The 16,845-nt window shown below is 50.3% G+C and overlaps 1 protein-coding gene and 1 pseudogene across 10 annotated transcripts; both read left to right on the top strand.

Moving 5' to 3' along the window:
* Nucleotides 1-14,931, top strand: part of LOC121564243 — a 41,611-nt pseudogene extending 26,680 nt beyond the window's left edge.
* A 12-nt stretch (nt 14,932-14,943) lies between these two features.
* On the top strand, nt 14,944-16,480 carry LOC123485467 (leucine-rich repeat extensin-like protein 5). 10 transcript variants are annotated; one of them, XM_045216412.1, is made up of 3 exons: nt 14,944-15,420; nt 15,470-15,568; nt 16,057-16,480. In XM_045216412.1, exons 1-3 carry the CDS (start codon nt 15,251-15,253, stop codon nt 16,331-16,333), a joined length of 546 nt encoding a protein of 181 aa, XP_045072347.1. In that variant the 5' UTR covers nt 14,944-15,250; the 3' UTR covers nt 16,334-16,480. The 10 variants fall into 10 exon arrangements, with proteins under 10 accessions (XP_045072347.1, XP_045072342.1, XP_045072341.1 ...); XM_045216407.1 differs by having other exon boundaries at nt 14,946-15,420; nt 15,682-16,480; XM_045216406.1 differs by having other exon boundaries at nt 14,947-15,420; nt 15,633-16,480.
* Nucleotides 16,481-16,845: the final 365 nt, after the last annotated feature.

Genomic DNA, 16,845 nt, shown 5'->3' with positions numbered 1-16,845 from the left:
TCTAGTAGAATTCACTGAACACTATTGAGGAAGAGAACGGTCTTTATCTAGTAGAATTCACTGAACACTATTGAGGAAGAGAACGGTCTTTATCTAGTAGAATTCACTGAACACTATTGAGGAAGAGAAACGGTCTTTATCTAGTAGGAATTCACTGAACACTATTGAGGAAGAGAATGGTCTTTATCTAGTAGAATTCACTGAACACTATTGAGGAAGAGAACGGTCTTTATCTAGTAGAATTCACTGAACACTATTGAGGAAGAGAATGGTCTTTATCTAGTAGAATTCACTGAACACTATTGAGGAAGAGAACGGTCTTTATCTAGTAGATTTCACTGAACACTATTGAGGAAGAGAATGGTCTTTATCTAGTAGAATTCACTGAACACTATTGAGGAAGAGAATGGTCTTTATCTAGTAGAATTCACTGAACACTATTGAGGAAGAGAATGGTCTTTATCTAGTAGAATTTACACTGAACACTATTGAGGAAGAGAATGGTCTTTATCTAGTAGAATTCACTGAACACTATTGAGGAAGAGAATGGTCTTTATCTAGTAGAATTCACTGAACACTATTGAGGAAGAGAACGTGTCTTTATCTAGTAGATTTCACTGAACACTATTGAGGAAGAGAATGGTCTTTATCTAGTAGAATTCACTGAACACTATTGAGGAAGAGAATGGTCTTTATCTAGTAGAATTCACTGAACACTATTGAGGAAGAGAACGGTCTTTATCTAGTAGAATTCACTGAACACTATTGAGGAAGAGAACGGTCTTTATCTAGTAGAATTCACTGAACACTATTGAGGAAGAGAAACGATCTTTATCTAGTAGAATTCACTTAACACTATTGAGGAAGAGAATGGTCTTTATCTAGTAGAATTCACTGAACACTATTGAGGAAGAGAATGGTCTTTATCTAGTAGAATTCACTGAACACTATTGAGGAAGAGAGCGGTCTTTATCTAGTAGAATTCACTGAACACTATTGAGGAAGAGAACGGTCTTTATCTAGTAGAATTCACTGAACACTATTGAGGAAGAGAACGGTCTTTATCTAGTAGAATTCACTGAACACTATTGAGGAAGCAGGATGTTGATATTTGTTGCTTACTGCATACATTTCTACTAAACAGTACTTTCTAAATAGTATGTAGTATGATGAGTACACAGTATGTAGTTTTAGTAGGTAAGACAGATTTCAGACTCGGCCTCTGACTCAAATACACTCCCATGTATTTGAAATAAGTGTTTGAAAAAACTTAAAAATACTATTGCTAGACTATTTGGATTGTTCAAATAACCATTCAAATACTCAAATAAAAGTACTTGTTTTGGGCTGTGGATTTGAAAATTCTCAAATGGAAAGAAACAAGTATTTAAATAACCAATACTCACTGTGGGAGGGGGACAGGTCAATACTCACTGTGGGAGGGGGACAGGTCAATACTCACTGTGGGAGGGGGACAGGTCAATACTCACTGTGGGAGGGGGACAGGTCAATACTCACTGTGGGAGGGGGACAGGTCAATACTCACTGTGGGAGGGGGACAGGTCAATCACTCACTGTGGGAGGGGGACAGGTCAATACTCACTGTGGGAGGGGGACAGGTCAATACTCACTGTGGGAGGGGGACAGGTCAATACTCACTGTGGGAGGGGGACAGGTCAATACTCACATACACATGTATTTTAGATGGGGGGGAACAGGTTTATTATTGATTTGGCTGATATTGGTGTATTTTAGATGGGGGAAGGTTATTTGATTTGTGGGAACAGGTTTATTATTGATTTGGCTGATATTGGTGTATTTTAGATGGGAGGTGGAACAGGTTTATTATTGATTTGGCTGATATTGGTGTATTTTAGATGGGAGGAACAGGTTTATTATTGATTTGGCTGATATTGGTGTATTTTAGATGGGGGGAACAGGTTTATTATTGATTTGGCTGATATTGGTGTATTTTAGATGGGGGGGGAACAGGTTTATTATTGATTTGGCTGATATTGGTGTATTTTAGATGGGAGGGGGGAACAGGTTTATTATTGATTTGGCTGATATTGGTGTATTTTAGATGGGGGGAACAGGTTTATTATTGATTTGGCTGATATTGGTGTATTTTAGATGGGGGGGGAACAGGTTTATTATTGATTTGGCTGATATTGGTGTATTTTAGATGGGGGGGGAACAGGTTTATTATTGATTTGGCTGATATTGGTGTATTTTAGATGGGGGGAACAGGTTTATTATTGATTTGGCTGATATTGGTGTATTTTAGATGGGGGGGAACAGGTTTATTATTGATTTGGCTGATATTGGTGTATTTTAGATGGGGGGAACAGGTTTATTATTGATTTGGCTGATATTGGTGTATTTTAGATGGGGGGGAACAGGTTTATTATTGATTTGGCTGATATTGGTGTATTTTAGATGGGAGGGGGGAACAGGTTTATTATTGATTTGGCTGATATTGGTGTATTTTAGATGGGAGGGGGGAACAGGTTTATTATTGATTTGGCTGATATTGGTGTATTTTAGATGGGAGGGGGGAACAGGTTTATTATTGATTTGGCTGATATTGGTGTATTTTAGATGGGAGGGGGGAACAGGTTTATTATTGATTTGGCTGATATTGGTGTATTTTAGATGGGAGGGGGGAACAGGTTTATTATTGATTTGGCTGATATTGGTGTGGGTCTGTTTCAGTTGATCAGGGTGGTGACCAGCTCAGTGAAGATCCAGGGATCTCTCTCCTTCATGTGTGTTCTCCTCTTCTACCTGGGGTAAGACACCTTCCCTTCTACCTGGGGTAAGACACCTTCTCTACTACCTGGGGTAAGACACCTTCTCTACTACCTGGGGTAAGACACCTTCCCTTCTACCTGGGGTAAGACACCTTCTCTTCTACCTGGGGTAAGACACCTTCTCTACTACCCGGGGTAAGACACCTTCTCTTCTACCTGGGGTAAGACACCTTCTCTACTACCTGGGGTAAGACACCTTCTCTTCTACAAGGGGTAAGACACCTTCTCTACTACCTGGGGTAAGACACCTTCTCTACTACCTGGGGTAAGACACCTTCTCTACTACCTGGGGTAAGACACCTTCTCTACTACCTGGGGTAAGACACCTTCTCTACTACCTGGGGTAAGACACCTTCTCTACTACCTGGGGTAAGACACCTTCTCTTCTACCTGGGGTAAGACACCTTCTCTACTACCTGGGGTAAGACACCTTCTCTACTACCCGGGGTAAGACACCTTCTCTACTACCTGGGGTAAGACACCTTCTCTACTACCTGGGGTAAGACACCTTCTCTACTACCCGGGGTAAGACACCTTCCCTTCTACCTGGGGTAAGACACCTTCTCTACTACCTGGGGTAAGACACCTTCCCTTCTACCTGGGGTAAGACACCTTCTCTACTACCCGGGGTAAGACACCTTCTCTACTACCTGGGGTAAGACACCTTCTCTTCTACCCGGGGTAAGACACCTTCTCTTCTACCTGGGGTAAGACACCTTCTCTTCTACAAGGGGTAAGACACCTTCTCTTCTACCTGGGGTAAGACACCTTCTCTTCTACAAGGGGTAAGACACCTTCTCTACCACCTGGGGTAAGACACCTTCTCTACTACCTGGGGTAAGACACCTTCCCTTCTACCTGGGGTAAGACACCTTCTCTACTACCCGGGGTAAGACACCTTCTCTACTACCCGGGGTAAGACACCTTCTCTACTACCTGGGGTAAGACACCTTCTCTTCTACCTGGGGTAAGACACCTTCTCTACTACCTGGGGTAAGACACCTTCTCTACTACCTGGGGTAAGACACCTTCTCTACTACCCGGGGTAAGACACCTTCCCTTCTACCCGGGGTAAGACACCTTCTCTACTACCTGGGGTAAGACACCTTCTCTACTACCTGGGGTAAGACACCTTCTCTACTACCTGGGGTAAGACACCTTCTCTACTACCTGGGGTAAGACACCTTCCCTTCTACCTGGGGTAAGACACCTTCTCTACTACCCGGGGTAAGACACCTTCTCTTCTACCCGGGGTAAGACACCTTCTCTACTACCTGGGGTAAGACACCTTCTCTACTACCTGGGGTAAGACACCTTCCCTTCTACCCGGGGTAAGACACCTTCTCTACTACCTGGGGTAAGACACCTTCTCTACTACCTGGGGTAAGACACCTTCTCTACTACCTGGGGTAAGACACCTTCTCTACTACCTGGGGTAAGACACCTTCTCTACTACCTGGGGTAAGACACCTTCCCTTCTACCCGGGGTAAGACACCTTCTCTACTACCTGGGGTAATACACCTTCTCTACTACCTGGGGTAAGACACCTTCTCTACTACCTGGGGTAAGACACCTCCTCTTCTACCTGGGGTAAGACACCTTCTCTACTACCTGGGGTAAGACACCTTCTCTACTACCTGGGGTAAGACACCTCCTCTTCTACCTGGGGTAAGACACCTTCTCTACTACCTGGGGTAAGACACCTCCTCTTCTACCTGGGGTAAGACACCTTCTCTACTACCTGGGGTAAGACACCTTCTCTACTACCTGGGGTAAGACACCTCCTCTTCTACCTGGGGTAAGACACCTTCTCTACTACCTGGGGTAAGACACCTTCTCTACTACCCGGGGTAAGACACCTTCCCTTCTACCCGGGGTAAGACACCTTCTCTACTACCTGGGGTAAGACACCTTCTCTTCTACCTGGGGTAAGACACCTTCTCTACTACCTGGGGTAAGACACCTTCTCTACTACCTGGGGTAAGACACCTTCTCTACTACCCGGGGTAAGACACCTTCTCTTCTACCTGGGGTAAGACACCTTCTCTACTACCTGGGGTAAGACACCTTCTCTACTACCTGGGGTAAGACACCTTCTCTTCTACCTGGGGTAATACACCTTCTCTACTACCTGGGGTAAGATGCCTTCTCTTCTACCTGGGGTAAGACACCTTCTCTTCTACCTGGGGTAAGACACCTTCTCTACTACCTGGGGTAATACACCTTCCCTTCTACCTGGGGTAAGACACCTTCTCTTCTACCTGGGGTAAGACACCTTCTCTTCTACCTGGGGTAAGATGCCTTCTCTTCTACCTGGGGTAAGACACCTTCTCTTCTACCCGGGGTAAGACACCTTCTCTACTACCTGGGGTAAGACACCTTCTCTACTACCTGGGGTAAGACACCTTCTCTACTACCTGGGGTAATACACCTTCCCTTCTACCTGGGGTAATACACCTTCCCTTCTACCTGGGGTAAGACACCTTCTCTACTACCTGGGGTAATACACCTTCCCTTCTACCTGGGGTAATACACCTTCCCTTCTACCTGGGGTAATACACCTTCCCTTCTACCTGGGGTAAGACACCTTCTCTACTACCTGGGGTAATACACCTTCCCTTCTACCTGGGGTAATACACCTTCCCTTCTACCTGGGGTAAGACACCTTCTCTTCTACCTGGGGTAATACACCTTCTCTACTACCTGGGGTAAGACACCTTCCCTTCTACCTGGGGTAAGACACCTTCTCTACTACCTGGGGTAAGACACCTTCTCTACTACCTGGGGTAAGACACCTTCTCTACTACCTGGGGTAAGACACCTTCTCTACTACCTGGGGTAATACACCTTCTCTACTACCTGGGGTAAGACACCTCTTCTACCTGGGGTAAGACACCTTCTCTTCTACCTGGGGTAAGACACCTTCCCTTCTACCCGGGGTAAGACACCTTCTCTACTACCTGGGGTAAGACACCTTCTCTACTACCTGGGGTAAGACACCTTCCCTTCTACCCGGGGTAAGACACCTTCTCTACTACCTGGGGTAAGACACCTTCTCTACTACCTGGGGTAAGACACCTTCTCTTCTACAAGGGGTAAGACGCCTTCTCTACTACCTGGGGTAAGACGCCTTCTCTACTACCTGGGGTAAGACACCTTCTCTACTACCTGGGGTAAGACACCTTCTCTTCTACAAGGGGTAAGACACCTTCTCTACTACCTGGGGTAAGACACCTTCTCTTCTACCTGGGGTAATACACCTTCTCTTCTACCTGGGGTAAGACACCTTCTCTTCTACCTGGGGTAAGACACCTTCTCTTCTACCTGGGGTAAGACACCTTCTCTACTACCTGGGGTAAAACACCTTCTCTTCTACCTGGGGTAAAACACCTTCTCTTCTACCTGGGGTAAAACACCTTCTCTTCTACCTGGGGTAAGACACTTTCCCTTCTACCTGGGGTAAGACACCTTCTCTTCTACCTGGGGTAAGACACCTTCCCTTCTACCTGGGGTAAGACACCTTCTCTTCTACCTGGGGTAAGACACCTTCTCTTCTACCTGGGGTAAGACAACATTTTAAAAGGCCCCCTAGTGATCCCAGGGGTCTAAACGAAGGCTTATGTCCCATATCGGATGGGCCAGCACTCGCACATGGAGTAAAGGGAGAGATGCATTCTGATAAGGTCATGCATACGACCACTCTGGTATGATAGGTTCTAAGGTGCAGCATCACCTTACCACTCTGGTATGATGGGTTCTAAGGTGCAGCATCACCTTACAACTCTGGTATGATAGGTTCTAAGGTGCAGCATCACCTTACCACTCTGGTATGATGGGTTCTAAGGTGCAGCATCACCTTACCACTCTGGTATGATGGGTTCTAAGGTGCAGCATCACCTTACCACTCTGGTATGATGGGTTCTAAGGTGCAGCATCACCTTACCACTCTGGTATGATGGGTTCTAAGGTGCAGCATCACCTTACCACTCTGGTATGATGGGTTCTAAGGTGCAGCATCACCTTACCACTCTGGTATGATAGGTTCTAAGGTGCAGCATCACCTTACCACTCTGGTATGATGGGTTCTAAGGTGCAGCATCACCTTACAACTATGGTATGATGGGTTCTAAGGTGCAGCATCACCTTACCACTCTGGTATGATGGGTTCTAAGGTGCAGCATCACCTTACCACTCTGGTATGATGGGTTCTAAGGTGCAGCATCACCTTACCACTCTGGTATGATGGGTTCTAAGGTGCAGCATCACCTTACCACTCTGGTATGATGGGTTCTAAGGTGCAGCATCACCTTACCACTCTGGTATGATGGGTTCTAAGGTGCAGCATCACCTTACCACTCTGGTATGATAGGTTCTAAGGTGCAGCATCACCTTACCACTCTGGTATGATAGGTTCTAAGGTGCAGCATCACCTTACAACTCTGGTATGATGGGTTCTAAGGTGCAGCATCACCTTACCACTCTGGTATGATGGGTTCTAAGGTGCAGCATCACCTTACCACTCTGGTATGATGGGTTCTAAGGTGCAGCATCACCTTACCACTCTGGTATGATGGGTTCTAAGGTGCAGCATCACCTTACCACTCTGGTATGATGGGTTCTAAGGTGCAGCATCACCTTACCACTCTGGTATGATAGGTTCTAAGGTGCAGCATCACCTTACCACTCTGGTATGATGGGTTCTAAGGTGCAGCATCACCTTACCACTCTGGTATGATGGGTTCTAAGGTGCAGCATCACCTTACCACTCTGGTATGATAGGTTCTAAGGTGCAGCATCACCTTACCACTCTGGTATGATGGGTTCTAAGGTGCAGCATCACCTTACCACTCTGGTATGATAGGTTCTAAGGTGCAGCATCACCTTACCACTCTGGTATGATGGGTTCTAAGGTGCAGCATCACCTTACCACTCTGGTATGATGGGTTCTAAGGTGCAGCATCACCTTACCACTCTGGTATGATGGGTTCTAAGGTGCAGCATCACCTTACCACTCTGGTATGATGGGTTCTAAGGTGCAGCATCACCTTACCACTCTGGTATGATGGGTTCTAAGGTGCAGCATCACCTTACCACTCTGGTATGATGGGTTCTAAGGTGCAGCATCACCTTACCACTCTGGTATGATGGGTTCTAAGGTGCAGCATCACCTTACCACTCTGGTATGATGGGTTCTAAGGTGCAGCATCACCTTACCACTCTGGTATGATGGGTTTTAAGGTGCAGCATCACCTTACCACTCTGGTATGATGGGTTCTAAGGTGCAGCATCACCTTACCACTCTGGTATGATGGGTTCTAAGGTGCAGCATCACCTTACCACTCTGGTATGATGGGTTCTAAGGTGCAGCATCACCTTACCACTCTGGTATGATGGGTTCTAAGGTGCAGCATCACCTTACCACTCTGGTATGATGGGTTCTAAGGTGCAGCATCACCTTACCTTACCACCCGAAAGGGTATCTTTAACTGTGTCTGTGTCTGTGTCTGTGTGTGTGTGTGTCTGTGTGTGTGTCTGTGTGTGTGTGTCTGTGTGTGTGTGTGTGTGTGTGTGTGTGTGTGTGTGTGTGTGTGTGTGTGTGTGTGTGTGTGTGTGTGTGTGTGTGTGTGTGTGTGTGTGTGTGTGTGTGTGTGTGTGTGTGTGTGTGTGTGTCTGTGTGTGTGTGTGTGTGTGTGTGTGTGTGTGTGTGTGTGTGTGTCTGTGTGTGTGTGTGTGTGTGTGTGTGTGTAGGATGATCTCTCTGAAGGTACTGAACAGTATCGTGTTGCTGGGGACGTCGTGTGTGTTCGTTAAAGAAGCCAATATGGAGGAGAAGCTGTTCCAGTCTCCCCCCTCTGCTGCCTCCAGCCGCTCCAACTCTAGAGCGTACAGACCCACACACACACAGACCGCCCCCTCAGGTAACACACACAGACCGCCCCCTCAGGTAAAACACACACACACAGACCGCCCCCTCAGGTAATACACACACACAGACCGCCCCCTCAGGTAAAACACACACACACAGACCGCCCCCTCAGGTAAAACACACACAGACCGCCCCCTCAGGTAAAACACACACAGACCGCCCCCTCAGGTAATACACACACAGACCGCCCCCTCAGGTAAAACACAGACACAGACCGCCCCCTCAGGTAACACACACACACAGACCACCCCCTCAGGTAATACACACACACAGACCGCCCCCTCAGGTAAAACACACACAGACCGCCCCCTCAGGTAACACACACACACACAGACCGCCCCCTCAGGTAACACACACAGACCGCCCCCTCAGGTAACACACACACAGACCGCCCCCCTCAGGTAACACACACAAGACCGCCCCCTCAGGTAACACACACACAACAGACCGCCCCCTCAGGTAACACACACACAGACCACCCCCTCAGGTAACACACACACACACAGACCGCCCCTCAGGTAACACACACAGACCGCCCCCTCAGGTAAAACACACACAGACCGCCCCCTCAGGTAAAACACACACACACAGACCGCCCCCTCAGGTAAAACACACACAGACCGCCCCCTCAGGTAACACACACAGACCGCCCCCTCAGGTAAAACACACACAGACCGCCCCCTCAGGTAAAACACACACACACAGACCGCCCCCTCAGGTAACACACACACACACAGACCGCCCCCTCAGGTAAAACACACACAGACCGCCCCCTCAGGTAAAACACACACACACAGACCGCCCCCTCAGGTAAAACACACACACACAGACCGCCCCCTCAGGTAACACACACACACACAGACCGCCCCCTCAGGTAACACACACAGACCGCCCCCTCAGGTAAAACACACACAGACCGCCCCCTCAGGTAAAACACACACAGACCGCCCCCTCAGGTAAAACACACACACAGACCGCCCCCCTCAGGTAAAACACACACAGACCACCCCCTCCGGTAAAACACACACACACAGACCGCCCCCTCAGGTAACACACACAGACCACCCCCTCAGGTAAAACACACACAGACCGCCCCCTCAGGTAATACACACACACAGACCGCCCCCTCAGGTAAAACACACACAGACCGCCCCCTCAGGTAAAACACACACACACAGACCGCCCCCTCAGGTAATACACACAGACCGCCCCCTCAGGTAACACACACACACACAGACCGCCCCCCTCAGGTAAAACACACACAGACCGCCCCCTCAGGTAACACACACACAGACCGCCCCCTCAGGTAACCCACACACACACAGACCGCCCCCTCAGGTAAAACACACACAGACCGCCCCCTCAGGTAAAACACACACAGACCGCCCCCCTCAGGTAACACACACACGACCGCCCCCTCAGGTAACCCACACACACACAGACCGCCCCTTCAGGTAAAACACACACAGACCGCCCCCTCAGGTAATACACACAGACAGACCGCCCCCTCAGGTAACACACACACAGACCGCCCCCTCAGGTAAAACACACACAGACCGCCCCCTCAGGTAAAACACACACAGACCACCCCCTCAGGTAAAACACACACAGACCACCCCCTCAGGTAAAACACACACAGACCGCCCCCTCAGGTAAAACACACACAGACCGCCCCCTCAGGTAAAACACACACACACAGACCGTCCCCTCAGGTAAAACACACACAGACCGCCCCCTCAGGTAACACACACACAGACCGCCCCCTCAGGTAAAACACACACAGACCGCCCCCTCAGGTAAAACACACACAGACCGCCCCCTCAGGTAAAACACACACACAGACCGCCCCCTCAGGTAAAACACACACAGACCGCCCCCTCAGGTAAAACACACACAGACCGCCCCCTCAGGTAACACACACACAGACCGCCCCCTCAGGTAAAACACACACAGACCGCCCCCTCAGGTAAAACACACACAGACCGCCCCCTCAGGTAATACACACAGACCGCCCCCTCAGGTAATACACACAGACCGCCCCCTCAGGTAACACACACACACACAGACCGCCCCCTCAGGTAAAACACACACAGACCGCCCCCTCAGGTAACACACACACAGACCGCCCCCTCAGGTAACCCACACACACAGACCGCCCCCTCAGGTAAAACACACACAGACCGCCCCTTCAGGTAAAACACACACAGACCGCCCCCTCAGGTAATACACACAGACAGACCGCCCCCTCAGGTAACACACACACAGACCGCCCCCTCAGGTAACACACACAGACCGCCCCCTCAGGTAACACACACACAGACCGCCCCCTCAGGTAAAACACACACAGACCACCCCCTCAGGTAAAACACACACAGACCGCCCCCTCAGGTAAAACACACACAGACCGCCCCCTCAGGTAAAACACACACAGACCGCCCCCTCAGGTAAAACACACACACACAGACCGCCCCCTCAGGTAAAACACACACAGACCGCCCCCTCAGGTAAAACACACACAGACCGCCCCCTCAGGTAAAACACACACACACAGACCGCCCCCTCAGGTAAAACACACACAGACCGCCCCCTCAGGTAAAACACACACAGACCGCCCCCTCAGGTAAAACACACACAGACCGCCCCCTCAGGTAAAACACACACACACTATTGAGGAAGAGAACGGTCTTTATCTAGTAGAATTCACTGAACACTATTGAGGAAGAGAACGGTCTTTATCTAGTAGAATTCACTGAACACTATTGAGGAAGAGAACGGTCTTTATCTAGTAGAATTCACTGAACACTATTGAGGAAGAGAACGGTCTTTATCTAGTAGAATTCACTGAACACTATTGAGGAAGAGAATGGTCTTTATCAAGTAGAATTCACTGAACACTATTGAGGAAGAGAACGGTCTTTATCTAGTAGAATTCACTGAACACTATTGAGGAAGAGAACGGTCTTTATCTAGTAGAATTCACTGAACACTATTGAGGAAGAGAACGGTCTTTATCTAGTAGAATTCACTGAACACTATTGAGGAAGAGAACGGTCTTTATCTAGTAGAATTCACTGAACACTATTGAGGAAGAGAGTGGTCTTTATCTAGTAGAATTCACTGAACACTATTGAGGAAGAGAACGGTCTTTATCTAGTAGAATTCACTGAACACTATTGAGGAAGAGAACGGTCTTTATCTAGTAGAATTCACTGAACACTATTGAGGAAGAGAACGGTCTTTATCTAGTAGAATTCACTGAACACTATTGAGGAAGAGAACGGTCTTTATCTAGTAGAATTCACTGAACACTATTGAGGAAGAGAACGGTATTTTCATAATCAGCTGATAATCAGATAAGAGGACTGACTATCAACAAACAACACAATTGCTCATTGGATGATGCCTTCTCAGTATGGATGTTGATATTTGTTGCTTACTGCATACATTTCTACTAATCAGTCTGTTCTAAATAGTATGTAGTATGATGAGTACACAGTATGTAGTTTTAGTAGGTAAGACAGGTTTCAGACAGGTAACACACCAGACCCCTCCTCCTCTCTAACCCCTCCTCCTCTCTGTCTCTAACCCCTCCTCCTCTCTGTCTCTAACCCCTCCTCCTCTCTAACCCCTCCTCCTCTCTGTCTCTAACCCCTCCTCCTCTCTAACCCCTCCTCCTCTCTGTCTCTAACCCCTCCTCCTCTCTGTCTCTAACCCCTCCTCCTCTCTGTCTCTAACCCCTCCTCCTCTCTAACCCCTCCTCCTCTCTGTCCCTGACCCCTCCTCCTCTCTGTCTCTAACCCCTCCTCCTCTCTGTCTCTAACCCCTCCTCCTCTCTGTCTCTAACCCCTCCTCCTCTCTGTCTCTAACCCCTCCTCCTCTCTAACCCCTCCTCCTCTCTGTCTCTAACCCCCTCCTCCTCTCTGTCTCTAACCCCTCCTCCTCTCTGTCTCTAACCCCTCCTCCTCTCTAACCCCTCCTCCTCTCTGTCTCTAACCCCTCCTCCTCTCTGTCTCTAACCCCTCCTCCTCTCTGTCTCTAACCCCTCCTCCTCTCTAACCCCTCCTCCTCTCTGTCTCTAACCCCTCCTCCTCTCTGTCTCTAACCCCTCCTCCTCTCTAACCCCTCCTCCTCTCTGTCTCTAACCCCTCCTCCTCTCTGTCTCTAACCCCTCCTCCTCTCTGTCTCTAACCCCTCCTCCTCTCTGTCCCTAACCCCTCCTCCTCTCTGTCTCTAACCCTTCCTCCTCTCTGTCTCTAACCCCTCCTCCTCTCTGTCTCTAACCCCTCCTCCTCTCTGTCTCTAACCCCTCCTCCTCCCTAACCCCTCCTCCTCCCTAACCCCTCCTCCTCTCTGTCCCTAACCCCTCCTCCTCTCTGTCTCTAACCCCTCCTCCTCTCTGTCTCTAACCCCTCCTCCTCTCTGTCTCTAACCCCTCCTCCTCTCTGTCTCTAACCCCTCCTCCTCTCTGTCTCTAACCCCTCCTCCTCTCTGTCTCTAACCCCTCCTCCTCTCTAACCCCTCCTCCTCTCTTTCCCTAACCCCCTCCTCCTCTCTGTCCCTAACCCCTCCTCCTCTCTAACCCCTCCTCCTCTCTGTCTCTAACCCCTCCTCCTCTCTGTCTATAACCCCTCCTCCTCTCTGTCCCTGACCCCTCCTCCTCTCTAACCCCTCCTCCTCTCTAACCCCTCCTCCTCTCTGTCTCTAACCCCTCCTCCTCTCTGTCTATAACCCCTCCTCCTCTCTGTCCCTAACCCCTCCTCCTCCCTGACCCCTCCTCCTCTCTGTCCCTGACCCCTCCTCCTCTCTGTATCTAACCCCTCCTCCTCCCTAACCCCTCCTCCTCCCTAACCCCTCCTCCTCCCTAACCCCTCCTCCTCCCTAACCCCTCCTCCTCCCTGACCCCTCCTCCTCTGTGTCCCTAACCCCTCCTCCTCCCTAACCCCTCCTCCTCTCTGTCCCTAACCCCTCCTCCTCCCTAACCCCTCCTCCTCCCTAACCCCTCCTCCTCCCTAACCCCTCCTCCTCCCTGACCCCTCCTCCTCTGTGTCCCTAACCCCTCCTCCTCCCTAACCCCTCCTCCTCTCTGTCCCTAACCCCTCCTCCTACCGCTCTCTCTCTGTCCCTAACCCCTCCTCCTCCCTAACCCCTCCTCCTCCCTAACCCCTCCTCCTCTCTGTCCCTAACCCCTCCTCCTCCCTAACCCCCTCCTCCTCCCTAACCCCTCCTCCTCCCTAACCCCTCCTCCTCTCTGTCTATAACCCCTCCTCCTCTCTGTCCCTGACCCCTCCTCCTCTCTAACCCCTCCTCCTCTCTGTCTCTAACCCCTCCTCCTCTCTGTCTATAACCCCTCCTCCTCTCTGTCTCTAACCCCTCCTCCTCTCTGTCCCTAACCCCTCCTCCTCCCTGACCCCTCCTCCTCTCTGTCCCTGACCCCTCCTCCTCTCTGTATCTAACCCCTCCTCCTCCCTAACCCCTCCTCCTCCCTACCCCCTCCTCCTCCCTAACCCCTCCTCCTCCCTAACCCCTCCTCCTCCCCTAACCCCTCCTCCTCCCTGACCCCTCCTCCTCTGTGTCCCTAACCCCCTCCTCCTCCCTAACCCCTCCTCCTCTCTGTCCCTAACCCCTCCTCCTCCCTAACCCCTCCTCCTCCCTAACCCCTCCTCCTCCCTAACCCCTCCTCCCCCCTACCCCTCCTCCTCCCCTAACCCCTCCTCCTCTCTGTCCCTAACCCCTCCTCCTCCCTAACCCCTCCTCCTCCCTAACCCCTCCTCCTCCCTAACCCCTCCTCCTCTCTGTCCCTAACCCTAACCCCCCCCTAAATATCATTATGTCCATGTGGTTCAGAACTGTTTAAATAAAGTTAGGAAAAATATAGTCTCCATGCTAACGGTTGCTAACCCCACCCCCAAGGTGTGCCAATCGTAGAAGAGGGGGCCGTGTCTTCAGCGTCAATCACTATTCAGCCAACCAACCACCTGCCAGAGAGTTCCACCTCCACTCTGCCCACCAGCCAATCAGACGATCACTTCCTGACCACACCCGACGACGAGGACGGCGACAAGGACATCTCCGCAGCAACGGGAGAGGAAGGTGAGGGGCTTAAACATAGAAACCCCGCCCCCAAGAAAGACTTATTGGAGATCGACCGCTTCACCATCTGTGGAAACCGCATCGACTGAGACACACACACACACAGAGAGTTGACTGGCTGATACCATGGCAACAAGAGACTGGCCAGGGGTCAGGGGTCGTGGAACGCGCTCAGATGGACTCGCAGTCTGAACTCTGGGTATTTTATTTATTAACAACGTGGCTGTTATATCAGCTGTTGGGGGTTGTAACGCTACATGAGGCTATAGAAGGATCCTTACAGCGTTCGGAAGCACAAGACACCCTGAGGATGATGAATTTAACACAAACTGACTGGTTGGTTTGTCCTCTAAAGAGGTTTTGTCAATTTGTATAAAATGTACTATTTTAACAGGGATCTCTGTACTTTTCATCATTCGTATGCTACAGGAGTGGGACCCCCTCACCAACCCCGTTACACTCTCTCACACCATCCAGGAGTGGGACCCCCTCACCAACCCCGTTACACTCTCTCACACCATCCAGGAGTGGGACCCCCTCACCAACCCCGCCCCCACACACACCCCGTTACACTCTCTCACACCATCCAGGAGTGGGATCCCCCTCACCAACCCTGTTACACTCTCTCACACCATCCAGGAGTGGGATCCCCCTCACCAACCCCGTTACACTCTCTCACACCATCCAGGAGTGGGATCCCCCCTCACCAACCCCGTTACACTCTCTCACACCATCCAGGAGTGGGATCCCTCACCAACCCCGCCCCCACACACACCCCGTTACACTCTCTCACACCATCCAGGAGTGGGATCCCCCTCACCAACCCCGTTACACTCTCTCACACCATCCAGGAGTGGGCTCCCCCTCACCAACCCCGTTACACTCTCTCACACCATCCAGGAGTGGGATCCCCCTCACCAACCCCGTTACACTCTCTCACACCATCCAGGAGTGGGATCCCCCTCACCAACCCCGTCCCCACACACACCCCGTTACACTCTCTCACACCATCCAGGAGTGGGATCCCCCTCACCAACCCCGTTACACTCTCTCACACCATCCAGGAGTGGGCTCCCCCTCACCAACCCCGTTACACTCTCTCACACCATCCAGGAGTGGGCTCCCCCTCACCAACCCCCGTTACACTCTCTCACACCATCCAGGAGTGGGCTCCCCCTCACCAACCCCCGCCTCACCAACCCCGTACACTCTCTCACACCATCCAGGAGTGGGATCCCCCTCACCAACCCCGTTACACTCTCTCACACCATCCAGGAGTGGGATCCCCCTCACCAACCCCGTTACACTCTCTCACACCATCCAGGAGTGGGATCCCCCCTCACCAACCCCGTTACACTCTCTCACACCATCCAGGAGTGGGATCCCCCTCACCAACCCCGTTACACTCTCTCACACCATCCAGGAGTGGGATCCCCCTCACACACCCCCGTTAAACTCTCTCACACCATCCAGGAGTGGGATCCCCCTCACACACCCCGTTAAACTCTCTCACACCATCCTGTGTTGAATGCTTCTTTAAGACTCGCGCTGCGTGACATAGACATCACAGTTCCTTCACAAAGTATTCACACCCCTTGACTTTCTCCACATTTTTGTTGTGTTACAGCCTAAAAATATATGTATTTGGTCACTGGCCTACCCAAAATACCCCATAATGTCAAAGTGGAATGATGTTTGTCAACATGTTTTTTTTTTACAAGTTGATTAAAAAAAGAAAAGCTGAAATGCCTTGAGTCAATAAGTATTCAACCCCTTTTTTGTTATGGCCTGAAGGTCAGGAGGAAAAATGAGTTTAAGTCACATAAGTTGCATGGACTCACACTGTGATCAATAATCATTTACTTCATCTCTGGACCCCACACACACAAGTATCTGTAAGGTCCCTCAGTTGTGCAGTGAATTTTAAATTCAACGAGGAAGAACAAAACTGGGGCGACGGAAGGAAGAAGAGTTTTGGCACAAAATGGCGTCTTTACGCGTCTCAGTGGAGGTGA

Source organism: Coregonus clupeaformis, unplaced genomic scaffold, assembly GCF_020615455.1.
Source record: "Coregonus clupeaformis isolate EN_2021a unplaced genomic scaffold, ASM2061545v1 scaf0703, whole genome shotgun sequence".
In the NCBI taxonomy this organism is placed as follows: domain Eukaryota; kingdom Metazoa; phylum Chordata; class Actinopteri; order Salmoniformes; family Salmonidae; genus Coregonus; species Coregonus clupeaformis.
The sequence above is the reverse complement of the archived record's forward strand: the minus strand, read 5'-3'. Positions and strand labels throughout refer to the sequence as shown.